The sequence below is a fragment of the Lates calcarifer genome, unplaced genomic scaffold, assembly GCF_001640805.2.
Source record: "Lates calcarifer isolate ASB-BC8 unplaced genomic scaffold, TLL_Latcal_v3 _unitig_3879_quiver_2482, whole genome shotgun sequence".
Classification (NCBI taxonomy): domain Eukaryota; kingdom Metazoa; phylum Chordata; class Actinopteri; family Centropomidae; genus Lates; species Lates calcarifer.
Window position 1 is genome coordinate 1 of NW_026116584.1, and position 17,362 is coordinate 17,362.

At 41.8% G+C, this 17,362-nt stretch overlaps 1 protein-coding gene across 1 annotated transcript; it reads right to left on the reverse strand.

Moving 5' to 3' along the window:
• Positions 1-8,555: 8,555 nt before the first annotated feature.
• On the reverse strand, positions 8,556-17,356 carry LOC108894856 (bifunctional heparan sulfate N-deacetylase/N-sulfotransferase 2-like). Its single transcript, XM_018693479.2, is given in 13 exon segments — positions 8,556-10,341; positions 11,147-11,249; positions 11,476-11,585; positions 11,996-12,166; positions 12,345-12,519; positions 13,351-13,474; positions 13,572-13,668; positions 14,306-14,380; positions 14,383-14,490; positions 15,171-15,195; positions 15,197-15,297; positions 16,612-16,797; positions 17,227-17,356. Coding segments are annotated over 13 exon segments (1,527 nt in total). The 5' UTR covers positions 17,353-17,356; the 3' UTR covers positions 8,556-10,215.
• Between the last annotated feature and the right edge of the window lie 6 nt (positions 17,357-17,362).

Below are 17,362 nucleotides of genomic sequence, written 5' to 3' on the forward strand. Positions count from 1 at the left end.
AAACAGTTCCCCCTTGATGGTACAGCTCCGACACAGGTTGCCTGGCCTCTGCCATGGAAGACCTTTAAGAAGAAATAAAACACAGTGTCTGGATGTTTCATACATGTTCAGCTCAGACACAACACACACACAGAAACAGAAAACCACATGTACTGACACTTCTGAAAGCAATTTTGTATAGAGTAGATATTTTCAATAAATATCATGAATCTACTTTTTAGTAAAATGGAGTCATAGTTTGGTTTAATCCATGTGACAAGCTGAAAAACTGTCCAGACAGTTCAGTCCCTGTTTTTCACAAATAGATGTCAAGGTTGTCACAGATTTAAGTTTGGGGTTTGGTTACTTTTGTCCTCTAGTCTTTATGGCCTCCACAATGGCATGGTACATAATAGTATGTACCTGTCACAGTCCTTGAGCTTCTTTCAGATACTTCCTACATTTTGCACTTTGTTAAACAAATATATTGTTTAAACAAATATTGAATCCTTTCACATGGCATGTGAGTGTCTTTAAGTATGCTCATTACAGCATCCCCCAGTGAACAAATATATCACTGAAGTTATATGAACAGTCAGGTTACATGTACATTTTTTCACTGTCACTGTTACTGAGAGATGACAGTGCTGCTCACAATCCACTTCACAGAATAGCCTGTGAAGTGGATTGTGCATGTGTATTTCAAAAAGTCAGTATGCAAACTAAAAAAAATAGATCCACTGTGCAGTGCAAAAGAGGAGGAGCTACTCACAGCTGGAAAACATCAAAACTGATTGTGAACGTGGTGAAACACCTTCAGGAGCAACAGTTGCCTTGTCTCTGTAAAGTTTAGTTGGGGATGTCACAGTGTGTATGTGGTAAATATGTAATAGTATAAATTACAGTGGAATTTAGACATAATAATCCTCCATATGTAAATTACAATGCTTTTAAAGTAAACTACCAATGCTTCTACACAAATTCATGTGATAAGTTAAATGAAAAATAAATTGAACTCATGATTATGAGCTCTGAAATAGTTCTGAATGGGAGCACTAGACAGTTTAAGTTAACTTTATTTAAATTAACACTGAGATAATGATAAAAGATTCACTTCTTCAAATTAAGATGAAGAGTGAAGTCTGAATGGGGAGTCGAGATGCTGCTATTACTGGAGCTTCTTGCCAAAATATGTTTTATTTGACAAAACAAAACGACTATGGGAAAATCATCATTCTGAGCTGTGTGCTTGTATGCTGGTTTTAATGCTGAGGACTGCCATATGCACTCAAACCAAAAACTGCTTTCTCCAAATCCATTCATATTGCTGCAACTGTTAACAGTTCATCTGTAATAAAACATGCAGGCAGTTCAACAAGAGGCTGGACTGGATCTCCAGGATAAAAGCACAGAGCAGCATTAGACAGGGCAACATCACAAAAGACAGTGCTCAAGCTACATGGAACAACAGTCCCACACCTCAACTGTGACCTGTGTTGCTGGCAATCTTTGTTGCTCGTCCTTGCCCATAAAATTTCATTTGTGGTGAGAAATCCTGGTCTAAGAGTAACATGCAAATTAGGGATTTTATAATGAAGGAAAACCCTCAACACACCTATCAACATCCTCTAAAGCTTACCCATCAACATGTTGTATTTTATTTATCTAATCTAATCTAGTGTATTCACAGAAACAGAAAAATGACAGTTTCTGCTTTTAGAGGAAGTCACATGCTGACAAACTACAGTTTATCCAATCGCCCAGTTTTTCTGTGCAGCACTGCTACCTGTAGTGCAGGTAGCCAAAAACAGCTGATGAGCACAGGTTTTGGTTTCAGAGCCATGGTACAGTACCAGACAACTTCACTGTCCACTGGACCCTGCACATAGTCACTGCCCTGACTGTAGTTCAGCAAGAAATAATTCCCCTGACAAAACACAAAATGTAACTGTAAGTGTAAGTGTAACTCGTTTGTGTACAGATTAAACAAGCGAGACGACAGGTGTGGATCAGCGAGCTTCAGAGGGCTTGGCAGGTGTATATTTTGAACACTGGACAGAGCCAGGCTAGTTTAGCATTAAAACTGCTTCCAGCTTCCTTTACATTAAGCTAGGCTAACCATGTCCTGACTCCAGCTCTGGACCTAACACACAGACAAATCAGTGGTATTGTTCTTCTCATCTAACTCTCAGAGAAGGTCAATAGGTATACTTTGAAGTATGTTTAACTGTTATTTTAAAAAATAGTTGCAGGGTGATTCTGATGATGTGAATAGTTGTCCAGGTCCAGATCACATCATATGAACATATGACATGAAGTGAGTCACAGGATTCAGATAGCAACAAGTCAGTGCTTACTAACAGTGCCGAGTCTGAAGGTGTGTCGAATCCCTGCATGTAGTGTGTCACATATTTCAGCCTGAATTTTGTACATGTAATCTTTTGTCAGATGCTGTTTAGGATGCTAGATTAAATTCCAGTTTTGGAATACAGTTTAAATTGAGTGAATTCTGGCACACACAGACAACAGGCATGGCTTCTGACTCATTCAAGGAAACGACGTGCAGTGTCTCTTGGTGCTAAAATTACCCCAGGAAGTGGGCTGAGCCCCTGAAACAGAACCATCACAACCTTCTACACACCCCTCTCACAATCAGATACACATCCATAAACACAAACTGATGTTCAAACAGATTTGAACGCTTTCATCCACCAGCCTACCTTTCACAGTGATCTACTTGCTGCTGAGGTTCTATACTCCCCTCTTTCCCTTTCGGATGAATCGGGTGATGGGTGCAGCTCCTTAGGAAGCCTTCATCCTCCTCCCCCTCCTCTTCACATCCACAGGTGACCTCTCCCTCCCTCTCTGTCTTTAACTCCACATCATTCACTGAGCTGCCTGAGATCTCTCTTTGCTCTCCTCCACAGCCTCCTCTTTTCTTTCTCCTTTGTCTCAGCAGCCCCCGGCTGTGCACAAGATGGAGGAGACCTTGAGATAATCCTCTCCTACATCTGATTACAAATGTGAGGGTGCAATCTTCAAATCCCTGCTCTGTAACGGAGATTCGAGCCGGTTAGTGGTTGGCTTATCCAGCTGTAGTGGGAGACGGATGGAGGGGGAGGGGGAATGATAATGAGAAGAGATAGTCAGAGAGCCAGCGTCATTGTCCCTCCACCTGGGAAGAGGGGAGCAGGGCTGATGCATGAATGAATGTGTGCACTAGAGAGAAAACAAAGAAAACAGCGCCCTGTTTCTCTTTCTTTGGCTCTGTTTTCCACTCATTCTTTTTACCCTCACTCACATACACTCTCAGTTCCACTGTTCCACCTCAGTTACTGCTGTAGTTTCACACTCTCTGTCGTTCTCTTGCTCAACCTCCCTGCCACCCTCCCACCAACACCAACCCACTCTCCATCACTATCACTGTTGCTATGGAAACTGCAATACTCAGTGGGCCTCTGTGTGTGTGTGTGTGTGTGTGTGTGTGTGTGTTTGGTTTTTTTTCATGCAACAGTGAGACAACAGACAGCCAAAACAAATCAGCTGGGAACTGTTCATGTTTGTGGTTGACTTAGCCGCAGCCAATTTCACGTCACTTCACTGTTTTTCATTTTCATATATGTCAGAAGACATAGAGGACACAAATGACGGTGATGCTGTTATGTTACCAGATGGCTGCCACACACTGGAGTTTAGTTTGCCACTACCTGCTTTTCAGGAGCAGGAAAATCAGAAAATCTCAATTTGGTCAGAAGGGAGGAGGCCTGGAGCATAGCTGGGATCGGCTGGTGGTAGCTGCCATGGCTGAGATTCTTGTCAATCATGCAAATATACATGCTTGTCTTGTAATAAGGCCAGACACATTCACCTCTGTTCACAAATTGACCTGCCCTCATCACTTGAGAGAGTTCAGTCTGTTTGAATGTTGACAGGTGAAATCGCAAGGCTTTCCACTCTCCAGTCATCTGGAGAGAGGCGGTGGGACTGACCAGGAATTTATTTCTATTTTTGTTTTGGAATTTCAGGTGAAGGAAAATCAGCAGTAGAGAAGGAACCATGCTGACCACCCTGAGTGAAAGGACAGTGACAAATCGTAATGACCACAAAATGAATTGTGTAATGAAGTTCTCTCCTCAGGCACATTTGGATCTAAACCAGAGTGGAGAGGGGAAGTGGGTGGTTCTGTGATGAGCTCTGCAGCACTCTCACCTCCAGCTCCTGTACTGAACGTTTGGTGGACATTTTGCAGATAGGATACTCGTATCAAGGTTTTAACCATTCATTGCATGAATCTAGTTTAATGGGGTGGCTCTGCTCATGTGATGCCCTGGTGCAAATGTAAACAAGCTTGTCACAGACTGTCCCTGCCTCTGAGTGCACAGAGGGAGTGTCATGTCATTTTAACCCTTAAACAGTACTGACATTGATACAACTGATAGAATTCTCTGCATCCAGACTATATGAATATGTTGACAGCCCTAAACTTTGGTAATGTGAGATATATATTGCCTTTAACTGTATATAGATATATACAGTTAAAGGCAAGGCAACTTTATTTGTACAGCACATAGAAATTTAAAATGGTTAAAAGAGAGACAAGAGTAGAATGCAAAATAAAAATGTAAGAAATGAGAGATTATTTATTATCACTAATAAAAGGCAGTGGTGGACAGAAAGCTTTTCAGCCTTGATTTAAATCAACTGAGGTCTCCAAAAACAGTTACTTTAGTTTTGTCTTTGTTTAAATGAGGAAAATTCAATACATCCATCGATGATTTGTTCAATGCACTTACCCAGAGCTATAGTCCCTTGGTCCTTCAAGTACGTTTCAAACCATTTTAGTACGCCAGTTCTGACAGTTCTGCCACTGTCAGTGTTTTAGTGGATGTCACTGAAGATCTTAACCAGTGCAGCCTCAGTGCTGCAAATCCTGATATCAAATCAGTTGTTCAGTGTAAAATCAGAGATTTGATATGGGCCTGCAAATGTTTATTAGTGACGTGTCTCCATTGTTCTCCATTGCTCATTAAGAGTGGCTTAATGATGAAGTTTTCAGGGCCTGTGGGAAATCACCTGAGAGAAGAGACGTGGTGACAATTTGCAGAAGGTCTGAGACAATCCTGTTGGCAGAATATCAAGGCAGCAGGAGGATGATTTCAGATGTTGTAGAATGTCATCCAAGTTTTTCTGGTTGATAGGGTCAAATTGTGTCATGCTACTTGAATGGACTTTAAGTCGATGCAGGGGCAACACATTTTGTGCCTGATATGGAAGCACTTGGAATTTTCTCAGTGAAGAACGAGGCAAATGTGTGGGAGTGGGAGGTGAAGAGGGAGAGATTTCCAGGGGAAGGGGTTGCCTGAGTTTCCTCTCAGTGGAGGATGAGTTGGAGAGAGTTGATAATGGCAGTATGACTCACACCATCCGTCAAACTGATTGATCATCTTAACTGACTGTGGGACTCACAGTTTGATGAAAAGCAGCTCTCGAGTGACTTGTGGACTGCATGGTTAAAAAATAATGCAGAAACTACATCTTTTTGAAAGCATGTGAACATGTGTGTGAGAAAATGAGCTCTCTTATGTTTTCCTATTATTTCATACAAACTAAGATCAGTATATTTTTTATACCATGACACTGATTTGCAGACTACATAAACCACATAAACTTTGCTCTGGCCAGCTACTATTGAATCAGTAACAACAGCCTCCTCCTACACAGAACTGTAAGTCAGGAGCTCCATGGAGGCTCTGTAGGCAGCACTGTTTATACTGACAAATATTCTACAGCCTACACATTATTAGATTTTAAAATGCAGTTTGTCCTGAGGCTGGTGTAGAGGAAAAACGACATGCAGTCATTAAGATCACAGAGCTTCATCCTCTGGGGAGCAGGAATATGCTTAGTAGATGTAACAGCAATCTTCCCATTACGTGAGGAAAAATTTAGTAGCATGTAGGGTCAACATTTTGGCCTGAGGGTGGAGGAAGGAGTATTCAGAGGCAAAACTTAACAAAAACATTAATCATTTTTAAAAAATTTTTGTCTCTGTCCTCAGGAGAGTGCACAGATGTGTCTACACCTCGACTTTTTGGGTTTGCTGTATTCCAGTTATATCAGATGTTTGCAGAGGAAGTAGTGGAGTCAAGCCTGGTTCCAGACCTCTGAACCAATGGCCACATCTCAGGTTTGTTTAAGTGATTATGGTAGAATGAAAATGAAGACTGATAATCAGGCTACTTCTGTTCAGATGAAAATTTACAACCTGGAACATCAACAACATTGTCTTCTGGCTATAAACTGCATCTTATACATTACCAGTGCAATCCAGATCGAAATGGTTTTTGCCTTGTGAAGCATGTCTCTGACACACATGGAGGAGAAACACAGATTTGCCAGTAAACATTTCTCAGCATGCTGTTTTTATGTGTAGGTGACTGTAGAAACATTAGGGGGCTGGGATTTCTAGCACTGGTTAATGTTAAGATGAAAATAAACAGAATGATTAATATTAGTGACTTTGAACATTGCAGGACGAGCGATGCAAAGTATGGTCCTATATTATAAACCACAGTCTTTTTCCTCACAATCACTTAAAGCCCTCAGTGGGACCCACTGACTTCATCTACCATTTGTCAGAGGTTTTATTGACTTCACCATGCAGATTATTCAAAACAAATGGAACTGTCTTCAGTGGTTGGTACACTAATGTTTAAAATGTTTGCCTCTGTGAATTATCTTTGAAACATTATTCATGACCCCATGACACCTCTGAAGATTAGAGTTGTGTGGTGCTGCCAGTATACAGTATGTGTGTGTGTGTAGGGATATAAAGAATTCATCTTATTGTCTCTGTGAGTGCGGGTGTGTGTGTTGGGTGGGGTGGCTGACAGCTGTGGACAGATTAAGGCCCAGATTTTCTTGGAAGAGCTCTGTGTGTGCGTTTCTGTACAGTGTTTCTTTCTTGTAATTCATGTGTGTTCACAGTACTAAAGTATTTTTTCTGTGTGTCTGCAGTACACGTGTGCAGTTGTTTAGGACTGTTAATCCTTCCATTGCTTCTTGTGTCTCAGCCTCCACCAAGCTGTATGACACTGCTGTCTGTGCAGCAGATGTTACTGTGGAGTTGTACAGGCTCTGCTGCAGTGGAGGCTGTTCATGCACATTCGACAGCTTGATACACAAACCAGTCAGCCCACAGTATGACCATCATTCTGCTCTGTTTGACACAAAGCATCCCATTGAACCGACCCATCCATCTATCCCATCCATTTGCTGTGCTGCTTACCCTTTGAGAGTTTGGACTGTGTGAAGAAGCCAGAGTTTAGTTGTTATCAGAACGCTTTTACACACACCAACCTGAACACGTGTGAGGAAGGAGCGGTATAAGCCCACCTTTCCTATAGCTGTGCCTTTGTGTGTGTGTATTTGAAGTTTACATTGAGAGCATCATCTTTTTCTTGGACTCAGCATGCGGCTGCAGAGCACAAAATATTACTGTCCTTTCTCATCATTGATGAACTGGCCTCAGGGTTTTCTCAGGCACTTGGCCTGTAACCCCTACACCCACCCACATATTCCTGTAGTGGCTTATCCTGTTCAGTAGTTCTGTCCAAATTGTCACACTTAGGGATAATATGTTTGCTAATACAGTTTGGCATTGTGTTCAGTGGGAAGGGTGCTCTAACTCTCCATAATGACACATACTGACCTAAATAGAAATGGTGAGAAGGGCTCAGTGGTCTTTTCTTGAAAATAAAACCTTCTTTTCAAGATCATTTTTACTGTACCTGCTGACCTTACTGAGCCCTCTTAAAAATACTCAAAGGAAGGAAGTTGTGTTTCCCATCCTGTGTGTGGTTTTGACAAGCCTTTCAGCTCTCTATTGTAAAGCTTTCTGGGTGAATATTTCTACTTTCACATACCTCACATGAGATAACTGAGGTAAAAAAAGAGGCAGCAGACATCATTTCCAACCTCTCCATGTGTTTATTAGAGATGATACAGTGTTGGCCTTTTTGACATTTATACAAAACAAACAGAAAACAACAAGACAGCAGCTTCTGATTCGTCTCCATACGGTCTCTGACGTCTCTTCTCTTGTCCTGTGACATTCATGGGTTACTGTCCTCAGGTGGAGACGGGTGCAAAAGAATGTGGGGTGATGTGTGTTTAGAATTCTGTTTTGGTTTTTCTGAAGACACTTGACATGTGATGAAGTTTTTTTCTTAGCCTAGGGTGTAGCTCTTACTGACTGAGGTGCTTATCCCCCATCACAGTCAAACACAACAGTAGGTTTTAAATAGTTGAGGTCCAGTGCTGTGCCTCATGATCATCTCAGAATCAGTGCTGACAGCTGCTTAACTATTTATCACTATGAAAATGTTGAATTTTTGAGTGATGACAAAAGTACATCGCTGTTCAGGATGGCTAACATCACTCTATGTCCAAGTCAATGCACTAGTTAGGTTTAGTCCTGTGTCAACTAAATGATGTTTTGAGTGGTTCAGGGGGAGCTTTGTCAAGTCTGAGAAAATAACCCTCATGACATGATGGTGTTTCCTCAGCTAGGGCCTTGGAGACTATAAACAGAACACCTGACTTATAAACTGGAGATGTGAAGCTTGAGAGATGTGATTATTAACCAGCCAGGAAGGAACAATCTCAGTGTTTTTGGAGCTTGACCCATATTATAAATGTTAGGATAACTCAGTCTTTGCTGGAATTTTTTGCTGCAACCATATTTTCATCTATCTCCTGTGAGACCCCCAACATTATAGGAGTGCAATACTGAATCCCTAGAATACCCCTTTAGGGTAACCTTAATTTCATCCACACAATAGGCAAACAATACTTACAATTTTGGTTCTGACCAATGTTGTCCCAGCTTAGTATGTATAATGACTCCTAATACCACAGTAACCATGAGCATCAGCAGCTATTTCAAGGGAGAGGTCTCCAGCCCGAGCAAGAAATCAGAAAACAAACTAACTGTTTTGCCTTGACACTGGACAGTCAATGTAACCAAGACCATTCTCTATATTATTAAGAGCTGATGTGAAAGCTGAACCTTCATGCTCTGTCCCAGAGGTACGAAAATCAGAATCACACAGACATTTGTATCAATTCAAATAACTGAAAATTTAGTCCCACAACTTTACCGTCACTCAACAGGATTTTGTGGTTCACTCCATTTGTCAACACGTGAGCAGCAAATTAAAAAAAAGGGATGTAGGTTAAAAGCAAGAATGTAAGTGAACTTAAACAGGAGATCAGTCTGTCATCATTCAAAAGCTCTCTTTATCTTAGTGAAGAAACTAGGCATAAGAAGCTGCTCCCTGACAGGATGTTAGTGTGGGCACAGCCTGGACCAAACCTGGACTTCAGTTATGTACCAAATCTAAACATGATATTTACATTGACCTTTCATCATATTAACCTAATCCATTTTAAAATGTCTGTTCCTACAGTAAACATACTGGTAAACGGTGATAAAAGGGAACGCAGCCCTCCAACTACTGGCCCCACCTGCAGGTAGATGTGTGTGTGAAACAGAGAACTCTTGACCAGGATATGGACTGTCTGGCTGTACTGTCGTCCTCAGGCTGCTGGCAATTCTGTCTCCCACCTGTCCCCCCAAACCTAACATATACAACTGCTTTGAAAATGGACTGATTTACAATCATTCTTGTGGAGAGATGAGACATGTGAGTGTCTGTGTGTCTGTGCATGTAGTCCTGTGTCCAGTTACACACTCCACATCTGCACGGTCTCATCCTGTGAGTTTCTCTCCTCACATTAAGGCGGTCTGATCTGATCTTTATACCTCAAATCTGCTGGTCACTCAGTCCCTCTGGATCCACAGCAAACTGATGCGTGCAGGGTCAGGCCCGGACCCCCCTCGTCCCACACACACCAACTGAGGCTGACGGCTGCCCAGTGCTCATGGGAGGTCGGCAACAAATCAGGAGCTGGAGGGAGAGTCCACTGGAATCCTTCTCCAACAGGGACCAACACTTTCAGAAAGATCTCATGCTGTCTTCTCTTTGCCATTGAACGGGAGCACCAGTAACATCAGCTAAAACCCGGTAGCTCTTTTAGTGTGTGCTGCTGTTGATTCCAGATTAGGTAGTTCAGTCTAACCCAGAGCCAAGTGTTGGCTCATCCACAGACTCCAGTCCCGGCTTCTCTGTGGTCTGTCTGTCTGTCTGTCTGTCTATCTGTGAGCTTATGGCCTCAGCTCCAGCTGGTGCTCTGGAGTTCTTGGCGGAGCCAGGATGGCAGCGGTTGTCCCAGTCGATTGAGCAGACGCAGCAGCTCCATGTTGTGCTCACGGTAGTACTCAGCCAGAAAGGCACGCGACTGTCCATGCAGACACACACACAAGGAAAGGTCAGAGATCAGTAGAACTTGGAGAGAAATAATCTGATATAATATACAGATGTTGAAAATGTGATGATAAATAGAGGTTTACTCAGCAGCTGCTGAACCTTTAAAGGATAACTCTGGTTTCCTAAATATATGATCTATAAAAAGTGCATTTGTAGGAGACTATTTTCAGCAATGGCGGGCTTATGTGGGTGGGTGGGGAGCTGGGGCAAATTAATAACAGGGTGGGGGGTGAACAAAAAAAACAAAAAACTCCTTTTTTTCTTCTCTCTTTTCTTTTTTCCTGAATTTAAAACCACAATGTAAAAAAGGGCTGTCCTTGTCTTGTCATGCATGACTACATGTATGTGATGTTTAGTATTGTGTGCATATGTCAACCACTTTTTATGTGTGTTTTTCCTTCACCAGTAAAAAAAATAATAAAATACACACACACACACACACACACAAAGTCACGACATGTTGATCAGAGAGCACAGTGAAAGCTACAGGGTTATGGACAGGTTGTGGCTGCTTGTTGAGCGCAGATATTAGTCACCATCCAAGTTCACAAGCAGTGTGGCTGCTGATCCCACCATCATATTTGTGTGAACTCGTGATGCCACAGTATTCCTGGATCTCAGCTGTTAACTTGGTGAGTATGATATTATTATTACTGATAGAGCTGATGGCCAAAATTAGACCCGAGTTTTAGTGAACCAAAATGATCCTTTAAAGAGCTTGCACATGCCAGTCAATGAGTAAAGTACAGTGATGACAGTGTGAGGTGTAGGTGTACCTCAGGACTCATCTCTGGGTACTTCCTGCCTTTACTCTTCCCCAGGCATTTAGCTCGACCTCCTTCCACTCGCTGACACCAGAAACCTTTGCTGTCATCATACCTGAAGACATATAGTATGTTACAGTCAAACACTTCTTGCATATAGTAGAGGAGTATAGGAAGAATAATTGCTGGGTTACTCTCTCTCTCATGCTTTTTTGTTGCTTTCAAACAGAATGTTGAACTTTTCCTTCATGGATACAGGTCCTCTAGATGAACTGTGTGTGTGTGTGTGTGTGTGTGTGTGTGTGTGTGTGTGTGCGTGTGTGCGCGCGTGTGTTACAAACATTAGAGCCTGGGTGTAGTTGAAGATGGGAGTGACACCGAGGAATCTCTGGATTCCCTCCATCACCAGAGCTGGGTTGGTCCGCAGCAGGGCTCCATCCACAATGTGCAACTAAAACACATGCATGTGCACACAAACACACAGTCAGTGTCATCCATGACTCACATCTGGACGTTTCAGTCAAGCTCTTTGTGGCAACATTTGAGAGGAAGTCATTGCATTATAGGGGTCTGTGACTCATGTGACTGATGAACGTCATTCAGGACCCTGTACTTCATGACACAAAACAATGCAAAGAGCTTTGGCAGACCCATCTGACTAGCTAACATTACGTGTCTGTAATGTGGTGAAAGACAGATCTCTATGACATTCCAGGGCTGAAATGTTGATTTCAGAGTTAATTCAATATTGATATTAGAACCATCTGACATCAGATGTGCAACCTTGTAAAAATACCTGGATTGACACCAGCTCTTGAGTTTGACAGTGAACCAATGTCCACCTGCCACAGTGTGTGTTACCTGGCTGGGCTGGTAGTGTTGCAGCCAGCGCTCCAGGTGAGTAGCATAGGCCCCTGGGTTAAGGCAGCGTCTCTGAAGGGCCAGCAGGTCCTTGGGGGCTGAAGGGCCTGCTGTCACCACTAAATGGAAAGTGTTGTTGATGGCTGCAGGGTCCTGATGGGCCCTCTGGTGCTGTGGTCACACACACACACACACACACACACACACACACACACACACACACACACACACACACACACAAATCAAGTAAAGTGACAGTGAAGTGGGTTTTCAACTGCCACAAGGAACCTGTCCAGTCTGACACAGTCCTGAATGTGTGTACAGTGCAGAATGAGTGGTAGTTTCTCACCTGGTACCAGGAGTAAGCTCTGTCAGCTGGGTTGATGAGCACTGCCAGGATTTTGGCTCTAGGTAGCAGGGCAGCAGCTCTTTTAGAAGCTACCTCTGTGTCAAAGTAGTTGGCACTCTTTTCAAACATGAAATCTGTGCTGACATTAGAAGGGAATGGGAAGAAATCCATGTACCTGTGGAGAACACAAATAAAACCAATACTCATCGTAAAAACATCACAACCCTGAATCGTTTCACTTTACATTTTATTTTGTTATCATTTGAATCACAGTCATTTCTGGCACTGGTCAACAGAGAAGACTCCTTGCTGTCAAAGTGAAAACAGATCTCTACAAACTGGTCAAATCCTAGTACACAGCCTAAAGTTAGCATGTAGTCGAGACACCTTTGGCTGCACTTACAGCTCATTCTTCTTTATGAAACTGCTCAGGCCCAGTGAGTGAACAACAGTTTGACACAGATTCTGGATCGGACTGAAGTCTTGAACTCTGACGGAACTTTAACACTGTGGTTTCAAAGCTTTGGCTGTAGGTTTTCTTTTTTTTTGGTTAATCATTTATTCACATGTAGGTTTATTCCTGGAGTAGTGTCCCTAAACTGGCAACAAACCTGCATGTGACTACCAGGAGATATTCCTCTACTGCAGCTCAGCAAAGAAGAATTTTATATTAAAACATCTGTGACTTTGGTCTGTGGAATTTGTTCCTCATTCATGGCCAGTATGGAGAGGAGGAATCATTACCTTTAGCAACCCTTTAAATGTACATACAGTATGTTGTGTGAGTATGGTGTTAAGATAGACTTGGGAAAACATCTGAACCTATGCTTTAACCCTTTCAAGCATCAGTTTAGCCAAACTGAATCTCAGAAAATGAGACATCTAAAGAAAAAAGAAGCAACACAAAAAATCGTGACACGAGTCCAAATTTAGGCCATGCTGTATTCAGATTGTGACTGAGTGTTGAGAACTCTCCGAAGGCAGTGTACAGAATGTCAGTCTTTACCAGTCAATCCCGTTGTCATAGTTTGCTCCACTGAAGAACTGGATCTCCTCGAAGGTGGTGGGACTGGGGAAAGAACTGGTAATTGCTGGGTGGAGGCTCAGGAATGAATGAAGTGCTGTAGTGCCTTTAAGGAAACACAGAACATTTACCATAACGAAGAGAGAGATATACAGACAAAGATAAAGATGAAAATGGAGATGGAGATGGAGAGAGTGTGGTACCTGTTTTCTGTGGTCCAATGACGAGGAACTTGGGAAGTCTGTCACAAGTTTTTTCTTTAGACCAGATATCTTTGTGTCTCTTGTCATGACAAGGGTTCTGAAAAATAACGTGGTTCATTAAATTCTTTTGTTTTTAGGTCATCTGTCTGTTCATCCCATTCTTGTGAATGTGATATCTTTGAAATGTCTTGCAGGAATTTTGGAGGTCAACGGTCAAAAGGTCAAGATCACTATGAACACACTCTTGTGAACACAATACATCTGGAGAGCCAAGAAGGAATTTCATTATATCTGGTACAACATTGACCTCCAAAATCGCATCAGATGAACCAATACATTTCAGTGGTCAAAGGTCACCGTGACCATACAAAACACATATTTGGCCACATCTCAAGAATTCACATGTTAATTGACTGTAAGTGGACTGGTTGGTGACATCAAAGAGCAAATACATTCAACACAGCACTGGAAGAAAATTTGCTGTACACCTGTGGTGTTTACTTTCACCTGGACAAACAGTACGTTAATTCTTGCTTGATTTAATGATTAGCTACGATATAAATTAAGAACAAAAACTGTCCACAGGGGATTCGGACAATGACAACTTTATAGCTATTCCTCTCAAAAACCCATTAAAACAGTAAAATGTCAGATTCTAAACAAAGTCTTTTCCTTTCCACTGAAGCTAACCTCAAACTTGGAAAAATACCAGAACAAAAACTGGTTATACCAACCTGCCAGAGTGGGTCTCTTTCCTCAGGGAAGATCTGGAAGTATTTTTCAGCGAGCTTAACGGGGGGCAATGTCCTCGCAGCCTGAGGTTAGTCCAACACTGGACAAACTTCACCAAAGACTCAAAGGTGTAGAGACCAAGCCTGTCGTTGCCATAATTAGATAGGTGGGTCATGAAGATACTGATCTGGATTGAGAGGGCACAGTGTATTTTACAAGTTAGTTTAAAATTTACTGGAACTGTTGTTCTAAAATTCAGTTAGCTGCAACTGGTAAATTATCAAGATCTGAGGAACAAATTTAGTAGAATAATAATCATAATTTACACATAAAAATACAGCGTCACATCCATGCATGCAGAACAATATAACAAAAACATATTTGGTAACACTTTCTGTCCATTGAAATGTTTATTAATATCTTTGTTAACTAACCCCTCATGTGGGGCCCATGAGTGCTGTACAAACAGACAATGAATAAACATTTTTAAACAATGTCCAGCAGTGCTGCCTGTCATACTGCATGAACGGTGTATGACTTACAAAAAGAGCTAAGAATAACAAAATGAAGCTCTAATCAGTGCAGCCATCTAATGGCACATGTTGATGACAGATGGTTAAGTGCCTACAACTGGATCATAGTTTATTAGACCATTTAACAAATGTTATTAACTGCTTATAAAAGCTAAATAGGGGGTCCTAAAGTAAAGTGACACCACATATCTATTACAATTACAAACAAACCAGTCCAATAAAACTGGATACCACAAGAATACAGATCACTTTGACATGTTGTGATTGATGATGATGTGATGTGATTTTATGTGTGTTTGTGTTTGCGTGTATGCATTGCAGGTGGTTCTCTTACAGGGTTTAGGAGGACCGTGAGGAGAGTTCCCCCCTCTGATACTCTTGTCCAGTTCCTTTGAGCCTCCTGGGTATTCATTATAGAAGATTGTATGTGTGAACAGACCACAGGTCTGCCGAGGCAACACCTAAAAAAATACACAAAGAGAGTTTTTTGGTGTATATTTATATTGTGTATGTGTGTTCTTCAGTCTCTGTCTTGTTGACATTTCTGTAAACTAACATTTAAACTACTTTTTTAGATCAGGATTTGTGGTCAGATGGGAATCAGCAATTATTCAGTACAATACTGGACCTGGGATGTCCTGGGCTGATCTGCAGGATATTAGCTATGGCTAATTCAGGTATCTTCTCATCAACTGCTCCAGCTATAAAAAGCCTGATCCATTTTTGACCATTTATTTGTTCGTTCTGTATACTGTGATTGAATGCCCCATTGCACTCCTTTAAAAGACAGGAGCTGCACAGCAGTTAAAACAAATAAACAGGAACCAGCATTTTTAGTCAGTGTGCATCTGGGGGCAGTGCACACGGGTAAGAAACATTATTTTGCATGTACTTCAGTCATATTTTACAAGTGTATCAAGCATGAAGAGCTGTTGGTTGAAAATCTACATTCATATGCAAACATGAAAAAATAATATTTATTTCAGCAGGAGATTAAAGTAAAAAGGTCAAATCCAAATCCAATCACAAAAGACTAACACTGAAATTCCTCTCTGTCTGACACAAAATACTACAGGAAAAATATAAGAATATTATTGGATATTACTCTTTAGTTTATATGGAGTGGAAATCCCCTCTTCAGACAAAGTCTAATACAATCTCTTTTCGCAAATAAAAGTGTAGGTTTATGACCAAACAACAGTGAGGCATTTATCCAGCTTTGATCCACACAGTAATTGCAAGATGGGCAACTACAACTTTATGTCTGGTCTGACACATCATATGTTCCATTTTTGCCCACTAGGAGGTGCTGCAGGTCTTTGTCCAACAAGGCAACCACTTCAAGTGCAGGGACCTTAAACTCTGGAATATTTTGTACCACTGCATGGATGTACCATGCTCATAAATGTGCAGGTTTTTCTGTCTACTATGTGCTATGAATTTTTATTTTTTTTATTTTATTATGTGATACTAATGTCTATGACACATACTGCTGACACTGAACTGAGCCTTGTTACCAAGCTGTATCTAAAACAAGCTACAGAGACTTTGTTTGTGTGTTGCAGTGGTCAAACTTTACATGTGAATAACTTAAAGGCAGTTTTCAGAAATATGTCTCACAAGCTTTTTTCTGCAGTTTTCACAGAGAACTATTTTTCAGCACCGATGCGCAGAGCTGTTATGTTTCATTATCACCTCCACATATACCGTAATGGAAAGTTTAGCCATGGGAACAATGATGCAATGCAAGTACTGCTCAAGGACTGCAGACCAACCTGGATCCCATTGTGGATGAAGCCACGGCGGTACCGAGCTGGCCTCAGATGGGGGTATTCCTCTGTACTGGTCACCTTGATGCCCCACACAGACTTCCAGGCCTCATAGAGCTGGCTGTGAACTGGGTAAACCCCAGAGTGGTGTGGAGCCACGGCATAGCCCATATCTGTTGGGATACCATGCTCCTGGAGAGGAGGGGGTGTGGAGTGAAGACAGAATGCCAGCAAATGAATAGGTGGAAGGGGAGGAGAGGCAAGAGGGTTAAAAGAAAGTTATCATCAGGAGAACAGAGCAGAGAGGTAATGAAGCAGATAGACATATGCACGTGTGTACTGATGGTATGAATCCCCAATATCTCTACAATCTTTCACTTCAACAGTGTTGTTTCTACTTACGTCTACAACACAAGAGATTATGAAGAAAGAGAAAGATCTCAGTACTGCAGTAAAGCCATTACTACTCATGTAGCCACATAGTCCTTAAACTGGCAATGCAGTGCCACATGCCTTTGACTATTCCTGTAACCACACTAACAAATGCAAAACTACATTCTCCTTCGTTTCTCCATCACTATGTGATGCTGGCCATGTCTGCAGTGCACTGGTGCTGCTAACCTGAGCAAAGATCTTGTTGAGCCTCATCTGCTCAGCTAAGACACTGACATTGTGAAAGAGGTGAGGCTGCATGTGGCTCCACATGTGAGGAAACCACCAAAAGTCCATTCTGTGTTGCAGCAGCATGTCATCTCCT